Raw genomic sequence first — 27,212 nt, 5'->3', positions numbered from 1 at the left:
TAATAGAAAATGTAGTATTTTCTTTATAATGGAAGAGCAGTGTAACTCTAGTATAAATAAATGGGTATAAATAAATGAAGCATTTGCTCAAACATAAAAAACAGAGGTTGTTTTTGCCAAAAATCAAATGAAGGAGTGTGTTTTCCATTATCTTTTATCGAACACACACCTAAGTGTGTGTCATTTTGTATTAGAAAAAACACCGAAATGGCACAGGTGTTGCAAAAACCAACAAAAAAAAACTAAAAACAAGAGTGGCCAGAGGCCAAAAAACAGAAACAGAAACTGTGCACCTAGGCTACACAAGGTCATGCAGTCCTGAATATTTGAGATGCAATGAAATTTTTGGGATATATTAATGAATTCCTAATCTCCAAGTAACTTGTGGATGTGGCACATCTAACTTGAATAAGTTGTTTCCTCAAGAACGGGAGTTGAATTGTTAGAGTCAATGCCTTATTAACTAGACAGATTAACTTTGGAATCAAATTGCGCTCGCTGCAATTAGATTTGATCTTCCGTCTGGTAATGCGCTGTTAACAAATAAAACGTTGAACCAATCACCCATGTTCATGCATGATCAGTTGTTGACTATGACTAGTTTTTCTGACACCAAATTTCCTGGATTTAGTTTATTCATTGTTGAAGCACATATGTCTTGCGAAGAGTTGACTTCTTTCGGTGCAAACGGTGAGTTGGCTAAACTGTTGGCGCATAAACTGATGGCCACACATGATTATTTTTGGCAAATTAGTGTGGACCTTAAAAAACTTCATTCATATATTGAGCTTCTAATTATAAAACAGAGAACGTCATCAATGTAACAAATGACACAAAGAGGATGATTATATGAAATCAAGCACATCTTATCCGGTGCATGCATGTCCTCCATTCTTCCATGAAAAATTCTGTTCCTTTCAACTTCAAGTGCAGGCCGGCAGGAGCAGGAGAAGCCATTGTTCACGGAGGAATGCAACAATTGTCAACGTGGCGATCAATAGAAGATATGTCTCTTAACTCCAGTATCCAAGTCGTCGATAATTAATCTTCTCTCTCTCTTTCGATGAACATAATGTGATCTGCCAAATCCAGAAAATGCACTGCTGTTACGTACTGCCATTGTTCCTAGTCAATGTTTCTCTACCTGCAGCGGTGACACATTCAGAAGAACCTCATGCTCTCCAAGCAAAATATTTGCCTCCTCGTCGTCGTTGCCATCGTGCCCGATTTGATCTGATCCTGAACTAAATCTCGCGGGATCCGGCGGACGGCAGAGCTGAGTGTTCTTCGTCAACACAGAATCGGGGTAAGCGATAATTAGACCGTCATTATGTGCATACATATTTTTCTCGTAGATCAGGAGGGGTTTAATTAGAGGATATGATGGCCGTGTCAACTTACAGAAGCAGGATTCTAATGGCTCAAGTCGATCGATCGGTGTCAGGCATGATCCTTGACACGCAATGAGATCTCTGGAGAGTTTGTGTTTCGTCTGCAGATTGGTTCATGCAGGGGGTGGGTGCTGACCATGGGCCTTTGATAGCGCTCTGACTTGCACCATGTTTCTTAGCATGATATCTTGGTGAATCTGGGATGCGTCCGACATGTAATGTAATCTATGATCAGTGGCCGGTCTCCGCTGGCACCCTGGACAGGTTCTTGCTTGCAATCTTGCTGTTAACACAGTTAACTAAAAAAAATATAGCAATACAAGCAAAAAATGGAAAAAGATGGTACATATTAAAATCAGGTTAAAATCAAGATAAAATAAGATTCAGTGCTCTAAAAAATATATCTTATAAGCACTAAACGTGTTTGATAAAATGGTCTTTTTTCTTTGTGAAATTTACAAGCACGTTAAGGACCCGAACTTTTACATATGTATATATTTTTCTCAGAAAAATTGACATTTGAAAATTCTTTTTTTTTTGTTTCCTTCACGTGGAGCTCGTACTTTTGGGAGCACCTTTGAACTAGAACTACCCTGAGGCACTTGCAAATTGCAATTCTCTCCTCTACTTAAGTTCCTCTTGAGGGAACAAAGCACCTGCTAATCCTTTCTTATGGTTGGCCCAGGTTAGGTCTGACTATATCGGCTCATTGGCTTGGATGGCGCCATGTGGAAGATGAGAGAGTTACGCTTACGCACTTGCGCTCCTCCCCTGACTTGGCCTCAGCCCTTGTTTTGCTGAACTCGTCCCGTGTTGTCAGCTTGTGGTCTGAGATGTAAAACCTAAAATCCTGTTCACTCTATCACAAGTACATATATGCCTAGTTTAAAGCGGATTGACCTTGTTATCATCATTAGATGCATCACTTAACATTTAACATATGGGACAGAAAGTTCCGAGTTGTCTTTACTGTCAAAAAACAAACAATAAACCTCGAGCTGTCAATCAAAGAAGCAGGCAGGCAGCCGGGTGATCTGTCAAGTAGTAGATCTTTAGACAGATCTCTGGCGTCAGGCAAAGGACTCGGCTGCTACCTCAGATAATCCCGGCACGTGTGTGTAATAAGTATGTACACTCCAGGAACACAAGACCAAGTGTGCTCAAATCATTGCCGTTCAAAACGAAGCGAAACGAGCACTTCTCGGTCTTTTTAATATGGAAGTCATACGCATGTGGGTTTCGCGTGATCGATGCAAACCTTAGTTAATTTGGCCTGAGATTTGGTTATGGTATTATGGGTCCATGTCGCCTACGAACGGACTGACCAAAGGCATGCAAGCAAACGATATTAGAAAATATGTGAAATCCTGAAAATGTGTGTGGCACGGGTCAATTTTTGTGTGACAAAAATCTTCAAATTTGGCCTGCTTGGCCTATCGATTCCTCAAGTGCCAAAACCATAACGATGGCATGGCAGGAGTTTCTCACACCTGGCGCACAATCGATAATTTTTTACAATAATCTAGAAAATAGGAGAATTTTTTTTCCTGCAAATTCAACTAAATTTGAAGATAAGGTAGGAAAGATTATAAATTTCAGGAAATGTACATGGGTAAAATGTTCCGAAATGAGATCTAATTTGTGCATCCACGGACGCCCTGAAATTGGGTGCCGAGCCTGATCAATTTACTGTAACCAATTAAGGAAGTGTGCACGAATATATAACCAACCAAGAGCTGGTCATCCAGGACATAGACAACTCCTGGATGCATGCATGCCCGGTCTTCGAGTGATAGATATATCATATACGTGATCCTGCAAGATCTTGCAAAGATACTGCAAGATCTCTGGGAAAGATCACCAAGGGAAGAGTGTGTGTGGCTTGCCGGGCAGAAGCACCGGCCGGCTGGTTTCTTCGCAAACATGCATGTGTATGATCGATGGGCTAGCAGCACACGCACGTTAGGTAGAAGAGCAGATATGTGACAGGTTGAGCCCAAAGTTGTCCTATCAAAAATTTGGCTAACCAAATAATTGATGATGGTTTTGCTAGCCTATGAGTTGGCCAACTTTGGCTAAAAAGTTAAACTAAAGTTGACTAGCCAAATAATTGGTCACCATCCAAACAAACACCAAATTTTAATCAACGACAAAAAAATTGACATGGTATGTTTTGATAGCAAACCAAACATACCCATAGGTCAAAATCATACGCCCAAATCTCATAATCAACTAAGACTGGCGTGCATAACGCGTACGTTAAGTATGTATTGAGAGGATAAAACTAAGCTGCTTGCTGATCTTAGTCATATTTTGCTTCCAAACTTGCCAAATTTGAAGTCACCAAAATCGGCGAATCGTTTGGCCAATGTACGTAACAAAAAATTTACCAAGTGCTATCATACACGGAATACAGATGCAGTGCAGAACCAATCAATTAAACGGAGGTGCGTCCCGTAGCTTGAGCTAGCGCGGCAATGTGCGGCTGGGAAGCAAATAATTTAAATCGGCTCTAAATATGTGCGTGCCACAAGCACCCACGGTAGGCTAAGCTAGGGGTATAGCTGTGGTCTGGCAGAGATATGGTATGGAACTATGGATGTACATATCATGGAGCTAGGTGCATAACAATATGTAGTATTCAGAAGAGCCTGACACGCTACTGCTACGCTTGATTCGGTGTGTGAGAATGGCAATGTTACCAAGATGGATCGATCGATTGCTGTACGTATAAATGTATACATGGTCGGCGATTTTAGAAACCGTCCAACCCAGTTGATCCAACGGTGAAAAAACAGGAAGTACTAAAACGTACTGAAACAAAATTACTGAAAAGTACTAGAAAGTACAAAATTATTGATTTATTTTTGAACCAATTTTTTTTATCGCGTAATCTCTCCCGTGCGCTCCGTTGCTGTTCGCGGTGCGCACATCAAACTCGCCGACCTACCCCTGGTCCCCTCCATCTCCATTCTCTCAGTCTCTCACCAGTCACCTGTCTCCACTAGTCCAGCAGACCAGCACCATCTCTCTCGACACAGCCGCCGCCCGCTGCACCTGCGCCCACCCCTGGCCTCCTGTCTTTTTCTCCGACGAGGCTCCTCACGTGTGGCAGCGGCAGTTGGATTGGAGTCCAAATCCAGCAGCTAGCAAGATTTCTTGATTTCGGTAGGACTGCTTCTGATATGAGATCCCATGTTCTTCTCCGATGAGGCTCCTCACGTGTGGCCTCCTGTGTTATTCTCCGATCGAGGAATAGGATCGATGCCAGTGGTAGGGATAGGCGTAGCGAGAGAGAGAAGCCGGTATGGGCCAGGAAACCAGCCCGTTAGCCATTTGTGGCCCATGAAAATAAAACTCTTGGGTACAGATTAACGGACATAATTAATTCTTGCAGGAGTACTGGAAAGTATTGAGAAGTACTCGACAATCACCGTAAAAGAGCTCATAAATGTATGGATTGCATACGGTGTGACTCAAGAATATATATGTATGGTCAATGATACGATCTAGCAGACTGCTACGTTATGCGTAACTAAAATTTAAAGTAGGCCTTTCTGATCCGATCCTCCGGATGTGCTAGTATAGTAGTATGCCCTCTTCTGAATGTGTTGAAATTAAGATGCCTTTGTCGCATCTACTATCCGTGTGTCCGTGTGTGCGCGGGAGCGTGGTCGTTAACAACGTGCCGAATTAAAAGAAAATTCTTGTTGATTAAGCGAGATATCCGTCCAAATATGTGTGCATTTCTCTATCCAACAGAAACCACGCATTAAATTTGGCTGTGGAAAGGAAAACATATCGATAGATTTTTCCTCTTTCGCCTCTCGGCATCCTCTTTCGCAACCCTCTTGTCTGCCTCTTGCTCTTGCACTTGTTGCTGCTTCTGCTGCCAGTCGACCAGTGTCGTTAGTGGGTTGGCACGCACCTATCAATTACTCAAAAACATGAGACAAATGGGCAACGATGTCAATACCTTCAGCCGGATTTACGATGCCAGATCAGAGTATGTCACAACCATTTTTGTTAATTGTTTGTCTCTTAAACGCTGAGTTGTTGAGAAAAGGTGAGCACTGTAATAAAAGAGGGCGAGAGCTAGCAGCTTGGCAGCCCGGGTGGGTAGGAGAAGCAGCAGCAGGCAATGGGTGGATGTGTGGACTGTGGAGAGAGGAGGTGGATCCCCTGATGTAAAGTCGGTGATTTTGTATCCACTGACATGTAGACCCCAGCTTCATTTGTCAGTGACCGTTGAAGGAAGGTGGATCCTACGTCAGATGATCGAGAGGTAGAGAGTTGTCAACATAAGATTTTGAAAAGATAAAGAAAGATAAATAAACATTTTCTAGAATACAAGATAGATAAATTTTAAGGCACACCCAAAAAAATGAGCCATACATCTTATGTCATCAAATATTCAAATGACACGTATATACTTATTAATAATTTTACCTCTTGGCGGCAAGCAAGAAGCTTATAAGGACATGCATAGCGGTAGAGATCGTTTTCTCTTATTCCCATCACACCATTTAGAATCACTACTGCACAGAGTTGCTTTGTCGAAGGCAAAAACACTCAGAAACACCCATTTTGCGTCCCTTAACTGAAGGCCTCCGGTAAAGAGTCTCGGTCTGAACAGTTTATGGTGAAGGTGTCTTTGTCGAAGGCCCGAGGAAAGCCTTTGGCAAAGCCCGATGCCATCAGCAACGATCGTTTTTCCGGTAGTGAATACAATAAAACATGTCATACCATATATTTTTTCCTTACTATGCAACTCTTTCAAGTAATGCTCAAATGAATATAAAAATGCATGGTGATCGAAATTAGTTAAGAAAACGTATGATGAAATCTAGCACAAAGAAAAAATTGTCTTATCTTTCTTAGGAAGAAATCATCTCTTACGTATTTATAGAGGAGATTTTCTTTTGGTGCCATCTCTTGCAATTATGCATGCATTAATATAAAAATATACGATGATTAAAACTAAGAAAATATGTGATGAAAAGATGAGACCGATCTAGTAAAATGAGATGAAAAGATGGAATGCAGTAGTAATGAGAAAAAAAAGGCATCTTTCTTGTTTTGAGTCCTCGTACCTTTTCTTTCTAGTGCAATGAGAAAAACTGCTATGCAGGGTCAATATGGACTTTACACCTTGCACAAACAAGGAAGTAAATGATAGTTTTAGAAAACAAGGAAGGTAAGTAATAAGCCATCAAAGCATAACGTTGTAATAAATTATTTCTAGTATTACCATGTTTGGCGCGTTACGTACCCTTGAATCATTTTCTAAGATACTCATAAATTCATATGAGTAGTAGTATAACCCAATGCACCCCACCAGCTGGCGCCAATGCCCACGGTAGCCAAATAATCAGACAGCCAGCCGGCCAGCAGTAACAAATTTCCACAAAAATATACTCCCTCCGTTCAACGAAGTATGTCTCAATTTTGACTAAATTTGAATGCATCTATACACTAGATCATGTTTAAATACATTTAAATTTTAACAAACCAGAGAGTATCCAATATGATAAGCACACGAACATGCAGTCAATTTTTTCTCCTTTCCCTCAGCTGGTCAACAATAAAAAAAGAAGCTTTAATTGGCAGCAGCTAGCATATCCTCGGATAGACACAGGATTAGCACACACGTCTATGTTACCCGGCCGGTCGGCCGATCCCCTCCCCCCCTATCTATAAATACCGGTGAAAGCGCAGGACTGCAAAACACACCACAAGCTAAATTTACCTTCCTAAACGCGTCGTGCTCGCTATAGCTAGCTTAGCTACAATGGCGGCTGCCTACGTGTTAGCACTGGCCGCGCTGCTCGCCCTGGCGTCATCGTCTTCTCAACAATACGCAAACGCACAAGCGTCGCTGCTTCACGGCGACGACGCTCTCGCGGCGCTGGCCGCGGCGGGGAAGCTGCGCACGGACGCGACCGCGACGGCAGCGGCGTCCACGGACTTCGGCAACATCACGTCCGCGCTGCCGGCCGCCGTGCTGTTCCCTTCGTCCCCGGCGGACATCGCCGCCCTGCTTCGCGCTGCGGCGGGCAAGGTCTCGTTCCGGGGCCGGGGCCACTCCGTCATGGGCCAGGCCCTGGCCCCCGGCGGCGTGGTCGTCGACATGCCGTCCCTGGGCCTGGGCCTGGGCTTGTCCGGAGCGCGCATCAACGTGTCCGCGGACGGCGGGTACGTGGACGCCGGCGGCGAGCAGCAGTGGATCGACGTGCTGCGGGCGGCGCTCAGGCAGGGCGTCGCGCCGCGGTCGTGGACGGACTACCTGCGGCTCACCGTGGGCGGCACGCTCTCCAACGCCGGCATCAGCGGCCAGGCGTTCCGCCACGGCCCGCAGATCTCCAACGTCCTCGAGCTCGACGTCATCACCGGTGCGTTTTACGGTTTTTTTTTTAACGTTTTCCATCGCTCACGCGGGCCGGACGCAGCAGCTGGCATGCGAGCGCAAGCTAGCAACGCGCCGCGTTCTTCGTCTTGTTGCAAGTTATAATTACGTACACCGCACTGCATTGTCTCGATCTGTCGCTACCTTGTTCAGGTGCAACTCGCAACTCTCCGGTTAATCCCGTCCGGGGACGCATATACGCACCTTTCTTTGTAGAGATATCGTACATAGCGGCACGTCGGAGACGACCTTGGTGTTCCACATGACCATATTTAACCGGAAAATTAAGGAAAAAGAACTGACACGCGACATGGATTTTACATTTCGAATGACATAGGAAAAGAATATCGGCATTAATTGCATTGATATTTAATTAATATGGCCCCTTCAAAAAATAGAATAGTTAAAAATATGAGTGAAAATATTAATGATGTAATATTGATATTGTAATAAATTTTATTAACATTGTAGCAATAAAATTTGGTTAATACGAAATCGATATTCAATGAAATTTGATTGATATTGGGATTATTGAGCTTGGTAGATAACAGAGCCCGTAGAGAAATTGCTCGCCACAGTAGTCGTATTATAACGTAAAACTGGCGACCAAGCTTATTACAGTGATCTTCAGTAAAAAAAAGATAGTATTGCTACTCTACACTACTCCCTCCAATACATAATAAGTGTCTCATATATTTAGTAAAACTAGTACTGTACAAAAACTGAGCACTTAGTAGTAGCATAACTAATTATCCGCCGGTTTAACAAAGCAAATAACCACAATTATATTAACAATCGTTACGACGGCCGCCGTCGTCCGGAAAAATAAATAAATCCTATGCTACCCATTGGCCCTAGTAGACCCAGGAAACCATCTCATAGAGTGGGCACGAGAGACGGAAGTTAGACTCGCTGAGATTGGACCGGAAAGATCAAGAGGGCATGCAGGGGCTAGCCAGGTCCATTGGGCGGTCGTATAGAAATTTTCCTTCGACGTCTATTCATTTGGTTTTGCCGGGCGGCGCGCATGCAACAATACGTGCATTGACTTTTGACATTTCCCCGCCCCGGCGTCCAATTAAACTAGTCTCGATCTACCTGCGCTGACCCGGTTGTTAATTATAATTGCAACTTAACGTTTGCATGCATCGCAGGCAACGGCGAGACGGTGACGTGCTCCAAGTCCGAGAACGCGGACCTGTTCGACGCGGCGCTGGGCGGGCTGGGCCAGTTCGGCGTCATCGTCCGGGCCCGGATCCCGCTCGAGCCAGCCCCGGCCCGGGCCCGCTGGGTCCGGCTCGTCTACACCGACTTCGCCACCTTCTCCGCCGACCAGGAGCGGGTGATCGCCGGCGCCGCGGATTCGGCGTTCGGGGCCGTGAGCTACCTCGAGGGCGCGGCGTACGTGAACCAGAGCCTCGCCTCAGGGCTCAAGAACGCCGGCGGCTTCTACTCCGACGCCGACGTGTCCCGGATCGTCGCGCTCGCCGCCCTCCGGAACGCCTCCTCCCTCTACGCCATCGAGCTGACCCTCAACTACGTCAACGCCACCGCCGTGGACCAGGAGTTTGAGGCGGTGGTGGGGGAGCTTCGGCACGAGACGGGGTTCGCGTTCGCGCGGGACGTGGCGTACGAGGCGTTCCTGGACCGGGTGTACGAGGAGGAAGTGGCGCTGGAGAAGCTGGGGCTGTGGCGGGTCCCGCACCCCTGGCTCAACGTGCTGGTCCCAAGCTCCCGGATCGCCGACTTCGACCGCGCCGTCTTCAAGGGCATCCTCCAGGGCACCGACATCGCCGGCCCACTCGTCATCTACCCGCTCAACAAATCCAAGTAATTAAGCACGCACACACACTCACTTCGATCGATCAGCAATGCATGATCAATTGAAGCTTTTGCACGGGGATTAACGTGATGGCGTGTTTGACTGACAGGTGGGACGAGGGGATGTCGGCGGTGACGCCGGCGGAGGAGGTGTTCTACGCGGTGTCGCTGCTGTTCTCGTCGGTGGCAAACGACCTCAAGAAGCTGCAGGCGCAGAACCAGAAGATACTGCAGTTCTGCGACATGGCCGGGATCGGGTACAAGGAGTACCTGGCGCACTACACCACACGGGGCGACTGGGCCAGGCACTTCGGTGACAAGTGGGATCGCTTCGTCCAGAGGAAGGACAAGTACGACCCCAAGAAGCTGCTCTGCCCCGGCCAAGACATCTTCAACTAGAGCTTAATTTGTTAATTATGAGTAGCTGTTACTCCAATTAGGTTAGCTAATTTGTACCGGTAGAAACAAAAGTGTGCGAAAACCTCCACCTGCATGTGTATATTCCGAACAAAAATAAAGGTCATGGTGATGGAAAGAATAATTTGTTGAGAGGAAATCGCACGTCGTCATGTTCCTTCATTTGTAAAAAGTCGTACACAAAGTCGTACACCGTCATCTGTAACAGACGTTTCGTTTCATTAACCTGTAGATACATAATTAACTATCTTTTGCTTCTAGTTTGGTCACCGAAAGAGACACGTGCTTCTGAAACTTGCACTGTCATCTCTTTAAAATGAAGGGTCGTTACATGATCGATTTAACAACCATTTGACAAAATTAGAAGATAGCTAGGTCAGTACGTCAACAGCTTCTTCTAAAATTGCATGTAACTTGGGACTGCACTCTCCCAATTTAATCGATGCTGCACAACTAACTCGACTGATGAGATCGAATTAACTCCGTCGGCAGAGAATTAGCGAAACGTTACTATCATTGCTAATGTGGGCATCACTCGCATGAACGAATGAATGGCCATATACCGAGATTGTCCGTAGTGGAGCACCGGAGCATTTGGAGGAGATGCTCAGGTTCTCTGGAACTCGGCTGAACTTTTGCTTATTTTCTCTGCACTTACCAAATGCATGCACTAGCCCCGCTCACAAACCACGTTCTAAAGAGAAATTCAGAAGCAAAGCTAAGCGCAATGGTTGACCTGAATAAAAGGCGGTCGCAGATTATTGGCGTAGTTACCATCACACATACGCAAGCCCAGGCTAGAGCCATCCTATTGCACGAGCGTATTATGTTGAGACGTAGAGTTTACTTTAGATTTTTACGGAAAGGTCAATGGGACTTGGGCAGCGATGTTTCGAGGCGAGCATGCTTTGTGCCGTTCGGAAGCTAGACGCTTCGTGACGTAATCTACTTGACGGCACTGGCAATGCCAATCTGACGTAAGCACCTGCGTAGATTAATGGAGGAGTCGCTTATTGGACGCCATATGCTTTGGCAACGGCAAGATGGCACGCAACTCAAGTGGGCGGCGGCAGTTATGGCCCGCAGCACGGGAACACGGCCCGTGATTACGTCGGGCGAATTGTTTACATCGGCATTTCGGAGCTGCCACAAGTAATTAATTTACAGTATATACAGACATGGAATTCACGCATGACATCAGTCGCTGTTCTCCGGCGACGCGCAATGCTGTTGCGCTGGTGTTTGTGCTAGCGCCGGAGTGGCGGGCTCCCACCTCCACACCTTCAGCTCGCCGGCGCCATCTCCAGTGAAGAGCAGCCCGCCGGCCACGACCGCCAGCTCAATGGCCTTCACTTCTTTCTGGGAGGAAAGCTCGCCCATCTCGCCAAAACTGAAAAATCAAAGGCATCTTGTCAGTAAGGCGGTGGCGCGATGTAACTAAGCTTTTTTTTATCTTCCTTGTCCAGTGGCACTTACGATGGCAGGTCGAACAGGCGGATGCGGTTGCTGTTGTGGAGGGAACAGAACAGAACTGGTGTGCTTCCTACACGGTGCATGCCGAAGAGAGTACGCAATCCCTGCAACAGAAGGCAGGTCGATGCCAGGTTCAGCGACACACGAAAGAAAATTCAATTGAAGACTGTTGACTGTTGGAAGAAGTTCATCAACAAACAATTACCCAAGCACTATTATATCGCGGAAGCGGAAGGGGCTGGACAGAGCTTATAAGTTTACTATAACAGTGGTACGTTCATGACTTGGAAGTACCAAAAACTTGACATGTGAGGAGTGCTTATCAGATTGTCAGAATACTGGACAGAAACATCGAGAACAATATCCAGTAATCTTGCATTGTGATCGGTTCCTACTGAATACAGGACAAACATATCGAGAACAACATCTAGTACTATTGCATTGTGATCGGTTCTTACTGTGCACAGATTTGTCAAACATTCAATCGTGCCTACACATTTCTATCAGTTGCCTTCACAGTTCTATGATACACGGGTACGTACTCTCACAATCCTAACTCTAGGCAGACTGGCGACCATCTAAAAGTTCCAAAGCAAGAGAGCTTCTATCTGGCTTAACCCTTTATGCACAAGAAAAACTCTCAGCAAGACCAAGAACAAATATAATACAGGCTCCAGCTCCGTTCCAACATGCCTTATGCAAGTCCATGTATGTCTGCGAACTATATTGCTCGACGAATGCAGACAGAGTTCCAACTTCCAGCAATGAAGGTTTTCATGAACTGACAGGAACGTAAGATGACCAAAGTAACAAGGTTCCATGGATAGAGAGCCAGTTCCAATAGACTTGTGGAAAGTTCCATCCACGTGCATGCTGAAGGAATTAAACGCACAAACAGGGATGTAAAACAGCACCGTATACTGCCCGCCAAGCCCATATATTGCATTCCCTAAGCTGTTCCAATTGCCCTTGTCAGCTCGTTTCTACAGTCCCAGACATAAACGGCAGCAAATGGACAATAAGTGGCAGCCATTTACATCCCTACGCATTACTCTGAATTGGGCGCATTACTCTGAGAAAAGATCTTCGATTTGATTCTTTTACAAAAAATTTGGCTATGGATTTTGTGACGTCACTTGAGAACAGACAGGTGCGGCTCAACGAAGCAACGATCGAGCAAAATTTAAATGAAATACAAGAAAACAAAGTAACAAACAATGAGCTGTATGTAGAAAGTTCAATTCCATAAACAATTTTACACATAATAAAGGAAGAATGCAGAACTTACATGCTCCTCAGCATGGGTATATATCACTCGATGGTTTCCAGACTCTGTAGCGGCCCAGACCTTTACGGTCTTATCCAGAGAGCAAGATAGTAAATTTTGATCCCAACAGAGGACAGAAGTAACAGCAGATTTATGCTCGGAGAGTGTCTCAATGCACTGCAGAGTTTTAAGGTCCCATACCTGATAAACATCAAGAATACATCAGATATAAACATAATATTTAGTAGTTGACAGAAAAAATAGAAGTCTTGCAGCATTTTCATACTTTGATGGTCTTGTCAAGTGAGCCAGAGTAAAGCCTTGTTGCTGAGGCAGAAAGTGAAATCACATGACGCTCGTGGCCAATGAGGATTGACACCGGTTCCGAGTCATTCTCCTCAGCAGGAAACTTCCAAGCCATGATGCGACCGTCCGCCGTGCCAGCAAACAGCATCTCATCCTTGATAGTCATGGAACAAACAAGCCCAGAAGGTCCTCGAAGACTTAATTTCATCCCTGTCCTTGTGTTCCAGGCCTACAGATCAGTGGAATAATCAAGATCCAACAATTCAACACCCAATAAGACCAACATATATAACACAAAATATACATACACTACGTAAATCATAATTTTCAGAATAATTACCTCCACAGATTTTGGGATTCCAACAAATACCCACGTGTCATGAGTAATCATGCAGCCAATCTTCCCTCCCATCTTGATGACATCAACGCACTATTGCATAAACATTAAGAACAAAGAGGGCAATATGATAACAGATTAGATTTTCTTCTCAGTTCTTTTTTTTTCCGCTCTGCTAGACAACAATCTTTTCTCTATGTTTCTCCTGTTTTTTCTTGAATCTTCTCTTTTTTAAGGTCATCTCTCTTTATCGCTCTCTTTTTCCCTTCTATCTACATTCTTTTTTCTTATTTTTATTCTTCCTATGTACAAGAATGCATGGTCATTTGCCAATGACACGAGCACTGTAATGACAGAGAGCCTCTTATTGCTTGCCAGCCAACCAGCCTGATGGCCTCCACCCTCCAGAAACTGATCCAGGGGACACGATCACCACAAACTGGCGAAGATCTCTGAGGAAAATCAGTCCAACATCTAGATAACCGCAGGCAAGGCAGACCAATTTGAACCAGAAGCAACCAGAGGAACTCTGACCATCTGATCACGCAGGCAGCACACATCAACAACAACAACAACGGTCAAGAGACGATTTGAAGCCATAGACTGATAGACACACTGACCATCACAAAGCAATCAAAGAACTCCCCAACTGATCAGGCAGGCAGAACAAATCAACCAACACGATGTGATACAGGAACCAACGCAGAAGCAACCCCAACTTGAACCGTGCATAAAGAGCTGAGGAAAATGCCCAGAGCGGATAGCCCAGCTACCTTGCCAGAGTTGGAGTCCCAAACGCGAACAGAGCCGTCGGCGCTGCCAGAGTAGAGCTTGTCTGAACCCATCGGCATAGAGATCCCACTGATAGTCTGCAGAATTCGATGAATTCAAACATAAGATCCCAGCCCCTCACAAGTGCTCAAAGCAAAACAAATTAACATGTAGTTACAACGTAACAGGTCACTGATTCCCACACTACGCATCCAATACGAACAGCGCGCACGTCATAATTGTGCAGTTTTACACAGAGCCAGGGAAAAAAAATACGCACCTCCGTGTGTCCGGCGAGGGTACAGAGGAAGGAGAAACCGCCGGTGCCACGGCTCTCCTCGACCGGCAGCACCTCGTTTGTCTCGGCCGGCTTTGGATTCGACTTCTGCTCCCCACGCCGCCGTAGCGTAGGGGCTGCAACATCCGACGCGGTGGCCTCCTTGCCACAGCTCGATCTGGAGGCTGCCGCCTTCTGTGCAGCGCCCAGGAGCCTCGCCGTGGCGGGTTCGAGGCGGAGGGGAGGACGGCAGACCTTGGTGCAGCCGCCACCGCCGCCGCCCCTGCGGGATTCAGAGGGGCGGGCGTACGGGCTCCACCGCGTGGGCGCGGGCGCGGGCGAGGGCACGGCACCGCCGGCACCGAGGCGCGCGGAGAGGGAGGAAGAGATCGGCATGGCGGGATCCCGTCGAGCGGAAGCGCGGCGAGGTCAAGGGCGAGGCGGCGCTAGGTTTTGGCGTGAGGGGGACTAGGGGAGGCGGCGATCGCGTCTGCGGGGCGTAACCGCGTGTGTATCCGGAGACGAGGGAAATAGCGCCGAGGACCGAGGCGGTTGCGATGTGCTCGTTTGACAACAGTTTCTCCTCTATTTTCTTTTCTTTTCTTTTCTCTACTCCCACTCGATTACGTATTTATTTAACCATAAACTCTTTTCCGACTGGCTCATGGTCAAATTTTCTACGCTGCTGTTTCTTCTTCCTCTACACGCAGTACAGGTCTATATGTATTATAACCTTGTACTTATAATCCTTTATATCTAAATAGGAGCCTGTAACTGATTCCTATCAACATGGAAACATGACATCTAGATGTATTTTAATCTTTTATATCCGTTATAGAACCAAAAGCTCTCACATGGTTTTTCGTAATCAACATCTATAGATCAATCTTTCGCATTTTGACGTCCTTTCATATGAGCTGCACACCTCAAATAATGAGAATCTAAGATCGCTAAACGCACCAGGACCGGACACACAACCCTTACAAAGTAAGCTGTGAAACCGTCGCTCCGTTGATGAATTGGTAAGGAAAAAAGACCAAATACACCAAAAGACGAGTCACAAGAATCACTGACTTGACTTCGTAGAGTAGGCTGCAACACCAACATCAAGACGGGGACAGAATCAAGACACCAATCTTATAGACCACGGCACTCTACCGTCAAGATGACACCACGAAAACACACAAACCTAACCAGATTTTTTTTTTTACAAAACTAGATGTCAGACGTTGATTCAAGATAGGGATTGTTGTAGTTCCATGATATGTAATGATTTTGTTTTCTATGACAGAAAATGCACGCACGTATGCAGATTTTCCTCTTATGTACCAATTAGTTTCGATTATATGTGCTGTTACAGAATGTGCATCACAAAGATCAAATGGAGTTTGGCGAAGAACGACTGGTGTGGATCACCAGAAAGTTTGTGTCTCATCTTGAGTTGCATGCTAGGTATGATACTCAGTCTGTACATCATTTTTTGGTTTCACGTGTCACACTTGGTCATTTTTGTTTGCAACTGGCCGTGTTTACGTGGGGCATGCCGCTAGGTAGTCCACTCCCACCTTATAATAATACTTCGTCCATTCCAAAATAAATGACTTGAATTTGTATACATTCTTATACAACGGAGGGAGTATATATGTATCTGGACGTCCGGTCATAATGTTTCCATTTTCTAAAATCTAAATGAAAGTTGTCTCGCGAGAAAATGCAGCAACACACCACAGCGAAGACACCGTCATCACGACTTGACATCAAATCCGAGCACTTAAAAGACAGTATATCCACAATCACAGTATCTTGCCAGATATTACAGGATCAAAATCACAGTATCTTGCCAGATATTACTGGATCGAAATCTCAGTATCTTTCCAGATATTACAGGATTGAAACGATAATATCACCTTGTATGTGTTAACGAAAACCATCAGGAGCGTTAGTTCTTGTCTTATAGAGTCAGATACAACAAAGGTTACACATTGATAACTCAACGCAAGGGGCAATGTCATAACATTGCAAGAACAGACACAGCAACAAACGTCAGCGTAATCACATCTCCCCCTCTTCAGTTAGCTTGGGTATTGTTTTTAACTCTGTGGTGTCTAAATCCTACAAAGAATGGATCAAGAACACCTTTATATATACAACAGGACACACGCTGTGACTACACATGATTAAGAGGGGTGTGAAAGTATGCATCTATAACCACTGCAGTTGCTTGTTTGACCTGGTCAATAAAGAAAGGCTTCGCTACCCCAGTTCTTTTCTTTTATCAACTCCCAAAAATTCGAGTTGTAAAAAGCTACCCAAAGCACCTTAGTTACAGCGCATGTCATGACTGCCAAAATATGCTTGGGTCATTACTGTATACTGCTCGGTCTTGAATCTCTAGATTACCAACATGCCAATCGACAAGCCTTGCTTGAATGCATTTCAACAACATGAGTCCAGTCGGAAAGAGCCACCAGCCACTTTCATCCCTGCATAGGATTTCAAAATGTGCAAGAAAATAGAGGATGAAGACAATGCAGCCAAAAGGTTTGGACACCTAAATTAATTGAGCTTTTTTTCAAATATATGCTTGTGTTTAGCAGAGAAAATGATTCTTACGTTCCCAGGTTCCATGGCTGTGTGCTTGGATGTCTTTTTGTTGACGACGTATAGTGTACCAGACCGCATATCAACGCCACAACCTGAACATGCATGTGAAGAAAGTTATGGAGATATCAGAAGCAAAATCCCGTATAGACAAGCTAATATTGTTGCAGATGTTCCCTCAAAAAATTGTTGTTGCGTGTTTCATAAAAAAATGTTGCAGATGTTCCTAGAGAGACAAGAGTCCTCCAATTTTTTGAGTACTCACAACATTGACCAGTGAAGTAATGTTCCACAATGCATATACACGAGCAAGGCCTGCTGACCGCCGTGGTCCATGACTAAATAGAGCATTTATTCCAGCAGGGAAAGGCGATAGTATCCCGAGAGGAAGAACAAACAGAACCAAGAGAACATCTGCCATAGAGTATGAATATAGCTGGAGAAAAGTAAGCAACACTAAGCTGAAATCTGCGAGAAGCAATATTGAGATTACTAAGCCAACAAGATCCTGCAGTTAAGAATAGAACTATAGTAAGTGCAAAATTTCATGATTCATAATTCAGTCACAATCATTCAATAAGCTGAAATGGTAGCATAGAAAAACCTGATGACCAACTGGTTTGGTATTGTGCAAGATTAGAGAAAAAGGGTATAGGAGATCGCCCCTGTCTTTAAGTGTCCTTAAAGTATTACTATCGAGAATGCCGCCAGTAATCCTTTTGCGCATAAGAGCATCCTTGATCCTTGAGCGGCTTAGTTGATTATCAGCAAGCATGTCATGCACTCTGCATGATGCAACTAAACACTATGAACAAATGGAGCTAAACAAGAAAAATGACAAATTCTGAGGACCAAACAAATAATAACTTACAGTGAATGGTGCTCTATTTTAATTCTAGGGCTGCCATCAAGTTCAGCGGTCAATGGTTCTCCTTCAACAGCATAAACAACAAGACCAAGTTGGCAGTACCCTAATGATGTAGCTTGGAACCAGGCAAGATCAACACGGACACCATTCACGCCCAAAGCAGGATTAGCATGAGTTTCAAGCCAGTTAAGGACAGGAAGAAATGTTACTTTGAGATTTCCACGTCGAACCAAACGCAGCTGAGCATTCAATCCAGCTACAAGACGGTGCCATATTGAAGAGGCTACAGCCTGTAATGTATATAACTTCAGGCTCTAAGGAAAACTTTGGAGCATGAACGATACAGTTTGAAAGATCTTAAGACCATACCTGGCTCATAAGACTAGCGAGCACACTGTCGCTATGAAGTGAAAATGGAGCCATGTAACTTCCATCACCACCAAATATCAAGGACATAGGAAACCTTTGACGGAGTCGAGGAGGAAGATCAGGCCTTTTCTCATCTCCCCCAAGGAAGAAATCTAAGTATCCCAGCATAAGATCTGGGGTTGCAGTAACCTGTAGATTGGGGAAATAGGTGATGTCTTAATTTCAATCGTGGCACATTCCTTTTACCCCAAAACATAACTTTGAGTTAGGAAAGATGAATTGAATAACCAGTTTACAACTGACACTAAAAAATTATATAATACAAATGGATCACCCCTGAGTGATTTATCTAAAACTTGAATTTAATCCATGTTGATATCAATAAATTTATGCACAATTTTCCTGTTTTACAGATTACTCTAAAAATCGATATTCAAGCTAACAGCAATTTATTATCTATCCATCATAACAACTTTAAAAGTACTACTTCTGTTGCTGCTATTCCATCAGTTACAAGACAAATAACAAGTTTCAAAATGTAACTGAAAAGGCATTCAATATTCTGAGTAAAACATGACGATGGTTAAAAAATTTAAGACTAGTGAAGGAAAAGATAAAAGATAAACTCATATTATCAGCACACAAACATCAAGTGTTTCCCGTTGGAAGTATAATGAAATGCAGAGTATCGGACCTTGAGACCTTCATAAAGCGCACGTGAACGGCAAGACCGTAAGCATGAATGATCATACTCAGATCGAACAAATTCACGAAGTCTCTGTAATTTCTTTCTTCTACGCCACTGTTGCCATGACCAAGCCAAGGGGTATGCAAGTATACAAAGGATACTGTAAATTGATCCTTCCCACCACTGATAAGCTGCAAGGGTGTTTATCTCATCGACAAAGCGATTAAAGGCATCCTCATACCTGACAATTCAAAGACAGCACAGATAATCACCAAAAACATTATTTCATGATTTCAATAGGACATCCAATAGCCTAGGTTTTGAATCATAAGAGCAAATCAGCAAATCACTGGAGACTATATTGAGCAAAATAACCAAAATGGATAAATCTGTGGAGTGACTAGGTCTACTTGAAGATGGGTACATACACAATCTCTGTAATTTGTTCTGGTGGAGTGTGTGGGAGATGCCAGGGTTCACTGAAGGTGTTTGGACCCATGAAATACATCCTGTGTACATGACCATGTGATTCTTCAGCTCTATTAGTTTCCAAGACCTGTAGCAATAGCAGAATTTCCACTTTAATTCAGCTTGCTCGTTTTCTCAAAACAGTAATCAGGATATTCATATGATATTTCAAATTAAATATGAATGGACCTGCACAATCCATAAAGTACCTCATTCAGTGACTCTAGGAAAGGGAAGGAGTGATCAATTTGCGACCCCTGTTGAGTTGGTGCTGGACCAGGTAACTCATCGGTGCCAACGAATTTCATCCGAGCAACACTTAAAACAGCTGCTAACAAAATAAGAAGGCCTGAAAGAAGTAGACCAAATAACCAAGGCCCCCCAAAAGTGTATATTAACTCTTCCAGGGCAGTATAACAGTGGGGCATACGATATCTATCGGACACACATATGTACGGGCATGGAGTTTCAGCAGCACCTCCTGTCAAACATAACGTATGCTTAGAATATTCAAGGTAGAAGTATCACCTTACAATTAGAACAGCCTCAGAATGAGATGTTTCCAAAGCAATCTACACTATATATCATGAAAACAGAAAGAAATGGCACATTGGCAAGAAAATATAAATCTACACACAACAGAGTTTAATGTCGTTACAGGGATATCTCAAAATAAGCACAAATGATTTCTTAGGTTGCACTTACACTATATACCATGCCAATCATATATAGAGAAAGTATTACCTCGGACGCTTGTGTATACAGCACGGTGAGGGAGTTCGCCTGAAGGGCATCGAAAGCAGAGTGATTTTGAAGATCCAGTAACATTCTTGTATGTTCCCAAAGGGCATTCCTGCGTTTTCCAAAGAAACACCTGCATGTTAAGTAGCAACTAGCAACAGAATTACAATTGACATAGGCATATGGCCACCACTATGCAATTAGAAATGTGATTGTTCAGTATTCCTGCTAAATGGAGTGATGGACACGAGAATTGCAAATAAATAAAAAGACAAAGGATAGATACCTTTATGACATATAAATAAGTTACCTTGCAAAATGTACCATAAAGACCTTTTGGGCAAGCTCTTCCTGTAACTGTTCCATTCTCGCCAGGAGATCCTAGCCCTTTACTGATGCCTCCACTGTACAAGAATATACAGACAGCATATTAACAATACATATAGGGGAAAATACCATACTACCGGATGTAGCTCTATATATAGATCTTATAGAGTTGTAGTCATGCAAGATATAACAACTGCTGGTAATGAAAGTAAAATGCTCGAATTACATTGCATCATGTACATCACGACTCGGTCATGGATTTTAGACAAGACATGTAGAGAAGTCAAAAATAGATTCCACGAATTGCAATATTTATTTTGAATAACTGAAAATAATAAACTCCCTAACACCATTAGCACTAGGTGGTATGCCCTAAACTGACAAAATTACTTCAGATTTGGAGTATCATGTATCCTAGCTTTGTAAATCCATCCAGAAAACCAGAACATTAGAAGTAATATTAGAGGAAAGATCAAATCAGACCTTGCAAGTATTGATCCTTTAACGGCTGCAACGGGAAGATACTCATCTCCGGTAGGAATGTCAGACCAATGGAAGTGGATCCTTCCCCCTCCACCCCCACCACTGCCAGCACTTCCAAAGCCCCCAACACTCGAAAGCACGGAGCTCCCCGCTAGGGACAAAGTGTGCACAAATAGAAGAATTGTTCCCCCAGAACCACCACCAGGTCCAATGGAAGCATTGGCTACAGCATCAGTCGAACTGCCACCATTTGATTCTACTGTACCATACAGCGTGAGACTTGGCAGAGAATACTCCCATGAGCCCAACACTGCGGTGCAGTTACAGCGAGCATAAGAGACCAGTTTCTAAGATCTGCTATGCTTCTATGACTAAACATGGGTGGGACATAGATATATGTGTTACCTATTATACCACCACCAGCTGTGGAAAACCCTGTGGTGTCATTGCCACTGCCACTGCCAAGTTCACAAGGCAAATCAGCATTACCATATGTAGGTCCACCCTCAGCATGGCTGCCATTAACAGAACCACTCCCCCCTTTACCACCATGTCCACCACCACCACTTAGGCCACTACTTAATAATCTTCCTCGTCCTATTCCACTTTTGCAGCCTGAAATTAGGAGAATTTGCAGACAAAAGAAAAATTTAAGTTCATCAGAATATTTTGAAAGATATGCTGATAGAAATGCACCATGAAGTAAAACAGAACGATCAAAATGATGGTTCATCCCATGCCCCGCAAAGGGGTTTACACCGGCGTATCAAAGCAGAGAATATTTAAGTAATCTGAACATTCGATTAGCCAATGAAGAAAATGCAGGGATAATAATATACAGCACGGAAAATGGAAAGAAAAACATCAGAATGCCTAGTTTTTACTCGTCTGGTTGGAATTCAATGTAGCATGTATTTTACTACTGCAAAAAAATGCACCGCGACATTTTCACAAACTAGTTGAATCTTAGACATTAATGTTGACATATGTTGAAGCATAAACACTGTCATCATAAGTTCATAAACAAGCAACCTGCAAATTTCTACAGTATTTTTCAAACATGTGACTGATACTCACAGGATCCACAGGAGACATTTAAGCCATTCCTAGAACTACAACAAAAGGTCAAAGAATATTCTGGCAAACAAAAGAAAGGTGGCACATTACCCAAGCCTGTTGTGCTAATGGTCCCAGATGTGTGCACAGTGACACTTCTTGCCCTATTGAAATGAATTACAGTTCCTTGTATGAGACCCCAGACATCAATATCTTCTACCCGGCACACCTAAAAGGAAGAGTGGTAGTAATGTTACCAACAAAGTACCTTTAGAAACACCACATTGGAAATATGAAGAAAATCAGGATACCTGGAGAGTAAATGACAGTGAAGAATTCAGATTGCAATCTTCCGGTGGATGAATTATTTCTACAGGACAGGTCTCGTCTTCACAGTTCAGCTTTGGGGCCCTGGTAGATGTACAATACTTTAACGAGCAAAAAACTTTCCAGCACAGGAAATATGTCAACAGAACATCTCAACACAATAGTTTACGGGTTGAAGTATTTACACGTCACCGTTACTTCCATTTACAAGTGGACCCCGTAAAATGGCGCCAGGTCCAACCTGCAAAATACATAACCATCGTAGATACTTCTTGCAATAGTTACAGAATGGGTAGTTGCCTCATGAAGCAACCTAAGCGACATCAAATCAGTGAAGTTAAACAGCAGAGAGGACTCATCCTGAACTAGAATTAACTTTCAGATCCAATTTGAATGAATAGGAACATATGAGAGCCATCTTAATCAGGACATCTCTATAAATGAGACCTATTTAAATCCAGCATCTGGGTTCGATAAAGTGGGGGGAGACACTGCAAAGGCTATATCATATGTAAACAAAGAGTAAATTGCAACAAAGAAAAAAAATCATCTGCAGCTGAGTATCATGACGAGGATGTTTGGCAAAAGCAGGAACAAAGAAAACAATTGCATGGTCATTGCTGATAAAGAGAATCCATAGTGATGTGCAAGAAATGAATATGCAAAATAACATGTGGACACAAACAAATAATTTGGTGATGGATATCTAAAAGATACAAAGAGAACATGTTATTTCTAAAGGAATGAAGGATATCTATCATACTCGTATGCTGTAGAACAGTGACAAAATAAGGCGTGGTGCCTCGATCATGTCTCCATCTCCAGACAAATTCAGCAGACCTTGACCACGAACTCCAAGATTAGCCGTAGAATGTATCACAGATGATTCCTGACAAACATATAAGATATTGTGTATACGTCAATGATTCCTGACAAACATATAATAAGATATTGTGTATACGTCAAACAAAAGCAGCAAAAAGGAATAGTGCATTAAGAGTGAGCCAATAATGAACCTTCAAAACTATCAAATTGCTAGCATCCAGCAAGGAAGTTGCAACTACTGAATCTCCACCACCATTAATTAACATTTTGGAATTCCACATGAGGAGCATCTTAACAGACATTCTCAAAGCACCGAACACCTGAAAAATAGTTCAAAATAGAGCATAGATTTGACACATGTAAACTAGATGCACCAGAAAGACAGCAAATAACAAGATGAACAACAGAATATCACCTTGATTGTTGAGTCACTCATAAGAAGCTCCTCGGCCATCATTTCAAACTCAGAGTACGGATAACGGGTCAGTCCAAATGTTAGAACAGCACCAGATAGTAGGCTAAGTTGCCCTTGGACCTGAAAATCATAAATAATTGATTGCAGGCTACTTTAAAACACTTAGGAAAAGAACATGGAGTCAGTTTGAGACAAAAGGGATGTCCACAGATACTGCCTTACTATAAGGGAACTGCAACTTGCATTTTATTTATAAGCATAAAAGGAAATGCAGAATAAAGTCGTGAAAGAGTTTTTTTTTTTACAAGCAAGAGAGCACAAACAGATTCCCCAAGACTACTTCAAGATGGCCATCAAATGGGCATTCTCCAAGTTTAAATGTTGAAGTAATTTTTTCACATGATATGCACACAGAGAACAACAGATGTAAACCTTCGCACTTCCTTTTGGTTATAAAGTAGCATAAACAGCTGTATCACATTGATAAACTGAAAATACCTCAGATGATTACAAATATAAAATCAAATATGCATTCCTCTTTTTGCAGAGAGTAGGATAGATAATTTGAAGAAGAATTAAAGGACATGAATACACATGATGACATGATCAGAGCACTAAATGGATCCATGTAAAGAACAATCAGATAAATACGGAAATGATGTAGTAAGGACACCATAACTGGTAGAACCGTAGTTATTATAACATTGCAAAGCCTTCAGTACCTGAACACGACTCCAGAGCAAGGGAACAGCAACTTTGGCATGATTCCTGATAAAAACATTTGTCCATAGTGGCTGATATGGGAACTCTAACAGAAGAGTGTCAGTCTGTGTACTCATGTTGTTGTTGCTAACAACAAGACTCTTAGGTACTGCATCATAAAGAGTTCCAGCAGCTCCTGCATTATCCGGACAGCCCGAACTCCTTCCACCTGTCAAAGGCGACACGCTTTAAATACAAACACGAAGAAATCATTAACGTTGTCTAGACAATAGATCTATCCCTAAATTAATAAGTTACTCAGCCTACTCAAACTGGGAGCTCCACTTCATCCAATAAACATGTTGAGGCCTAAGAGTAAGCGTACAAAAGGAGAAGATGAATAGTACCAGCATGCTTCTCAGCTGAATAGTGAATATACGAATATTATCAATTTTTTTAAAAAGCAGAGCAATCAGGTGATCAAGTCTCTTGAAAATGCAGAGATGCTAACCTTCACGGATACAAGAACGTTGAAAATTAAGATGACAGGATTTTGAAAGGCGACTTCAAAGAGCCAAAATTTCATATGACGGAATGGGCAACATAGAAACAGAAGAATATGGTAAAAGTATGAGTATGAGACAATATATGCAGATCAACAAGGATGTAACAGCATATGGTCTGCAACTTTGTACTAGCATCCCATCACAGAGTAAAAAAAAAAAGAATTAAGTGATTAAGTTTGAAGGAAAGATAAATGTGCATCGCATATTCAGATCAAAAGAAGTTACCATGAACAAATATCTGGGTGTCATCATGCCGACTAAAAACATTTATAGAAACCCGTCCTCCACCACCCCCTGCCAAACCATTGCCTCCAGAAGCACTGATCTTGCCACCACCATGCCTGTCACCAACAAAATATCAGAGGCAAAACCTGCAAGTGCTCACTGCAATACTGAAATACAGAGTCGAGGGATTTACAACAAAAGTAAAACAACATTAATCAGGCTAAAATGGCAAGACAGCATAAATTCTTCAATTCAAATGACACCGGTAATAAAACTAGCTAGGTGCACAGCAATACATCGAAGAGTTGTCTCCCCACTGGTCGGCGGTTGCTAGCATAGAATTCGATCATGATTGCAGTAGAATACCTGTTTTTATATATATTTTGTGTTACTGTGAAGTTTACTACCAATACAACGAATCCTTGCTAGATTAACGCACAACACAACAAACTTTCAACACTAGTTCGAACCAGACTACACTACTAGAATTTTAAGTATACGTTATGTTCTTTAGGTCATTACAGTTTGTGTGAAATCATCGATGAAAGATCGTCAAAGGGTAACCTGCACCTATTATAGTTACATCTTAAATTTCAGTTCACCAACCAGTTCCCCAAAAGCCCAAACATGTAGTGCAGTTGCTAACTTCCTGCATCATTATAACCCGTGGTTATCACAATATAAACACTGTCATACAACCCCACCAGTTCCTAGTGAACAGGGCCTACCAGTTCATGATCACAATCTCCAATTCGGGAAACCATTTACTAATCTTCAAGCTTATCAGTTAAATAGCTTAACTGCTGGTGCATCAGTTCAGTTAAGGAAGAACGGTGGGTATTAAAGCATTCCAGAAACACTCACATAGTAGCAGCCTTAATATAGATGCTCCCACCAGAACCACCCCCGCCCTTCTCGTTGCTATCCCCACCATCGGCGAGCACTGTACCATTCATTAACAGGTCCTCCGCAAACAGCCACAAGATGCCGCCACCGACGCCTCCGTAGTCCTTCTCGACACTGGTAGAGCCCCCTTTGCTTCCGTAGCTGAACGGGTGCTCCAGGTCTGACCACGCGTAGGCATCACCGCCCCACGAGTCCTCCTGCGTCTGCCCATCCTTGACGTAGCAGCTGGCACCGCGGCCGCCGTGGCCCCCTCCATCGCCGTGCGTCCCCGTGGGGACGCCGCTGGTGCGGTCAGGCGGATCGCCGGCGAGAGCGGTAGTGTTCACGACGACCGTGTCGGCGATTGTGATGTTGGTGGCGGTGAGGGAGACCATCCCGGCCGCGACGCGCACGCCGCGGCCGAGCCGCACCTCGCCGGAGAGGTTGGCGGATATGACGCACCCGGGCTTCTCGCAGGTGAGGGCCGCGCCGGAGATGAGCACGAGGCTGCCGCTGCCGGTGATGTAGACGTCGCCGCCCAGCTCGACCTCTTCGGACACCTCGCAGCTCGTGCTGAAGTCCCCCTTCCCGTGCAGGTCCCCTTCGCAGGTGGCCGCGGGCGCCTCCGGAGGCGGCGGCGGGGGCGGGGGAGACGGCGGCGAGTAGTCGTGCCACGTCAGGATCGAGTACGGGTCCGGGTCCGCCCGATCTGACGCCTCCGCCCCGTGGCCCCATCCGGCGCCACCCGTCCCGAGGCCTCCAAGCGCAACAGCGAGGACCAGCAAGAGGAGGAAGCGGGCGCGGAGCTGCAGGCGGGAGGCCATGGGGTGGGACGCATCAGAGTCCAGGCGGTAAGGGGTTAGCGCCAGCCCTAGGGTTTCGGACGCCGCGGTGGTCGCCGGAGACGGCGAGCGGTTCCGGGTTGGGTTTGGTGCGCCTCTAGTGAGAGTTGGGTTTAGTTTCTCTCTCCCTGGCTCCCTCTGCTTTCCTCTTCCTCTCGGTGGTAATGGATGGGGGAAGACTGTGGGGAGAGGGGGAAAGCGCAAAGGCGTGGGGGTCGGATGCACGCCGCACCGTCGGATGCGCGTCAAGATTCGCGACAGTTGGTGGCGGTTCGGCTTCGTGTGTGGACTGCGGTGGAGACAAGTGGAGCGGAGCAGAAGACGCTATTCCTGTTTTTTTTCACTTGTCATTTTCGTT

At 44.3% G+C, this 27,212-nt stretch overlaps 3 protein-coding genes and 1 long non-coding RNA gene across 4 annotated transcripts; 2 read left to right on the top strand and 2 right to left on the bottom strand.

The window, feature by feature from the left end:
- Positions 1-180: 180 nt before the first annotated feature.
- LOC112270948 lies at positions 181-2,552 on the top strand. Its single transcript, XR_002963638.1, has 3 exons — positions 181-1,306; positions 1,404-1,655; positions 2,077-2,552. It is a non-coding gene; the product is annotated as an uncharacterized LOC112270948 (long non-coding RNA).
- A 4,558-nt stretch (positions 2,553-7,110) lies between these two features.
- On the top strand, positions 7,111-10,237 carry LOC100833368 (cytokinin dehydrogenase 1). The gene is made up of 3 exons (XM_003565400.3): positions 7,111-7,783; positions 8,952-9,627; positions 9,729-10,237. Exons 1-3 carry the CDS (start codon positions 7,183-7,185, stop codon positions 10,015-10,017), a joined length of 1,566 nt encoding a protein of 521 aa, XP_003565448.1. The 5' UTR covers positions 7,111-7,182; the 3' UTR covers positions 10,018-10,237.
- Positions 10,238-11,025: 788 nt separating this feature from the next.
- Positions 11,026-15,005, bottom strand: LOC100833053 (zinc finger CCCH domain-containing protein 17). Its single transcript, XM_003565399.4, has 7 exons — positions 14,470-15,005; positions 14,192-14,287; positions 13,422-13,511; positions 13,062-13,310; positions 12,797-12,976; positions 11,512-11,612; positions 11,026-11,425 (listed from the first exon to the last, which is right to left on the bottom strand). Exons 1-7 carry the CDS (start codon positions 14,860-14,862, stop codon positions 11,233-11,235), a joined length of 1,302 nt encoding a protein of 433 aa, XP_003565447.1. The 5' UTR covers positions 14,863-15,005; the 3' UTR covers positions 11,026-11,232.
- A 1,247-nt stretch (positions 15,006-16,252) lies between these two features.
- On the bottom strand, positions 16,253-27,021 carry LOC100832747. The gene is made up of 22 exons (XM_003565398.4): positions 25,992-27,021; positions 25,128-25,243; positions 24,357-24,565; positions 23,635-23,754; positions 23,411-23,539; positions 23,158-23,283; positions 22,580-22,635; positions 22,379-22,478; positions 22,179-22,296; positions 21,417-21,626; positions 21,012-21,321; positions 20,512-20,605; positions 20,205-20,313; positions 19,670-19,941; positions 19,421-19,548; positions 18,999-19,233; positions 18,305-18,493; positions 17,939-18,225; positions 17,672-17,852; positions 17,333-17,575; positions 17,080-17,162; positions 16,253-16,949 (listed from the first exon to the last, which is right to left on the bottom strand). The coding sequence occupies exons 1-22, from the start codon at positions 26,834-26,836 to the stop codon at positions 16,802-16,804; spliced, it is 4,308 nt and encodes a 1,435-aa protein (XP_003565446.1). The 5' UTR covers positions 26,837-27,021; the 3' UTR covers positions 16,253-16,801.
- Between the last annotated feature and the right edge of the window lie 191 nt (positions 27,022-27,212).

The sequence above is a fragment of the Brachypodium distachyon genome, chromosome 2 (assembly GCF_000005505.3).
Source record: "Brachypodium distachyon strain Bd21 chromosome 2, Brachypodium_distachyon_v3.0, whole genome shotgun sequence".
NCBI classification, from domain to species: Eukaryota; Viridiplantae; Streptophyta; class Magnoliopsida; order Poales; family Poaceae; genus Brachypodium; species Brachypodium distachyon.
The sequence above is the reverse complement of the archived record's forward strand: the minus strand, read 5'-3'. Positions and strand labels throughout refer to the sequence as shown.

What these genes read in the sequence shown, in the direction of transcription:
- LOC100832747 (XM_003565398.4), bottom strand. Translation starts at nt 26,836, where the DNA reads ATGGCCTCCCGCCTGCAGCTCCGCGCCCGCTTCCTCCTCTTGCTGGTC. An exon ending in CATTAGCACAACAGGCTTGG is followed by an intron (nt 21,627 to 22,178) that starts GTAATGTGCCAC and finishes TCCTAATTTCAG; the next exon opens with GCTGCAAAAGTGGAATAGGA. An exon ending in CGCTTTATGAAGGTCTCAAG is followed by an intron (nt 18,494 to 18,998) that starts GTCCGATACTCT and finishes CCCAATCTACAG; the next exon opens with GTTACTGCAACCCCAGATCT.
- LOC100833368 (XM_003565400.3), top strand. Translation starts at nt 7,183, where the DNA reads ATGGCGGCTGCCTACGTGTTAGCACTGGCCGCGCTGCTCGCCCTGGCG. An exon ending in CGAGCTCGACGTCATCACCG is followed by an intron (nt 7,784 to 8,951) that starts GTGCGTTTTACG and finishes CATGCATCGCAG; the next exon opens with GCAACGGCGAGACGGTGACG. An exon ending in TACCCGCTCAACAAATCCAA is followed by an intron (nt 9,628 to 9,728) that starts GTAATTAAGCAC and finishes TTTGACTGACAG; the next exon opens with GTGGGACGAGGGGATGTCGG.
- LOC100833053 (XM_003565399.4), bottom strand. Translation starts at nt 14,862, where the DNA reads ATGCCGATCTCTTCCTCCCTCTCCGCGCGCCTCGGTGCCGGCGGTGCC. An exon ending in CCCTCGCCGGACACACGGAG is followed by an intron (nt 14,288 to 14,469) that starts GTGCGTATTTTT and finishes CGAATTCTGCAG; the next exon opens with ACTATCAGTGGGATCTCTAT. An exon ending in GGGACTCCAACTCTGGCAAG is followed by an intron (nt 13,512 to 14,191) that starts GTAGCTGGGCTA and finishes TTTATGCAATAG; the next exon opens with TGCGTTGATGTCATCAAGAT.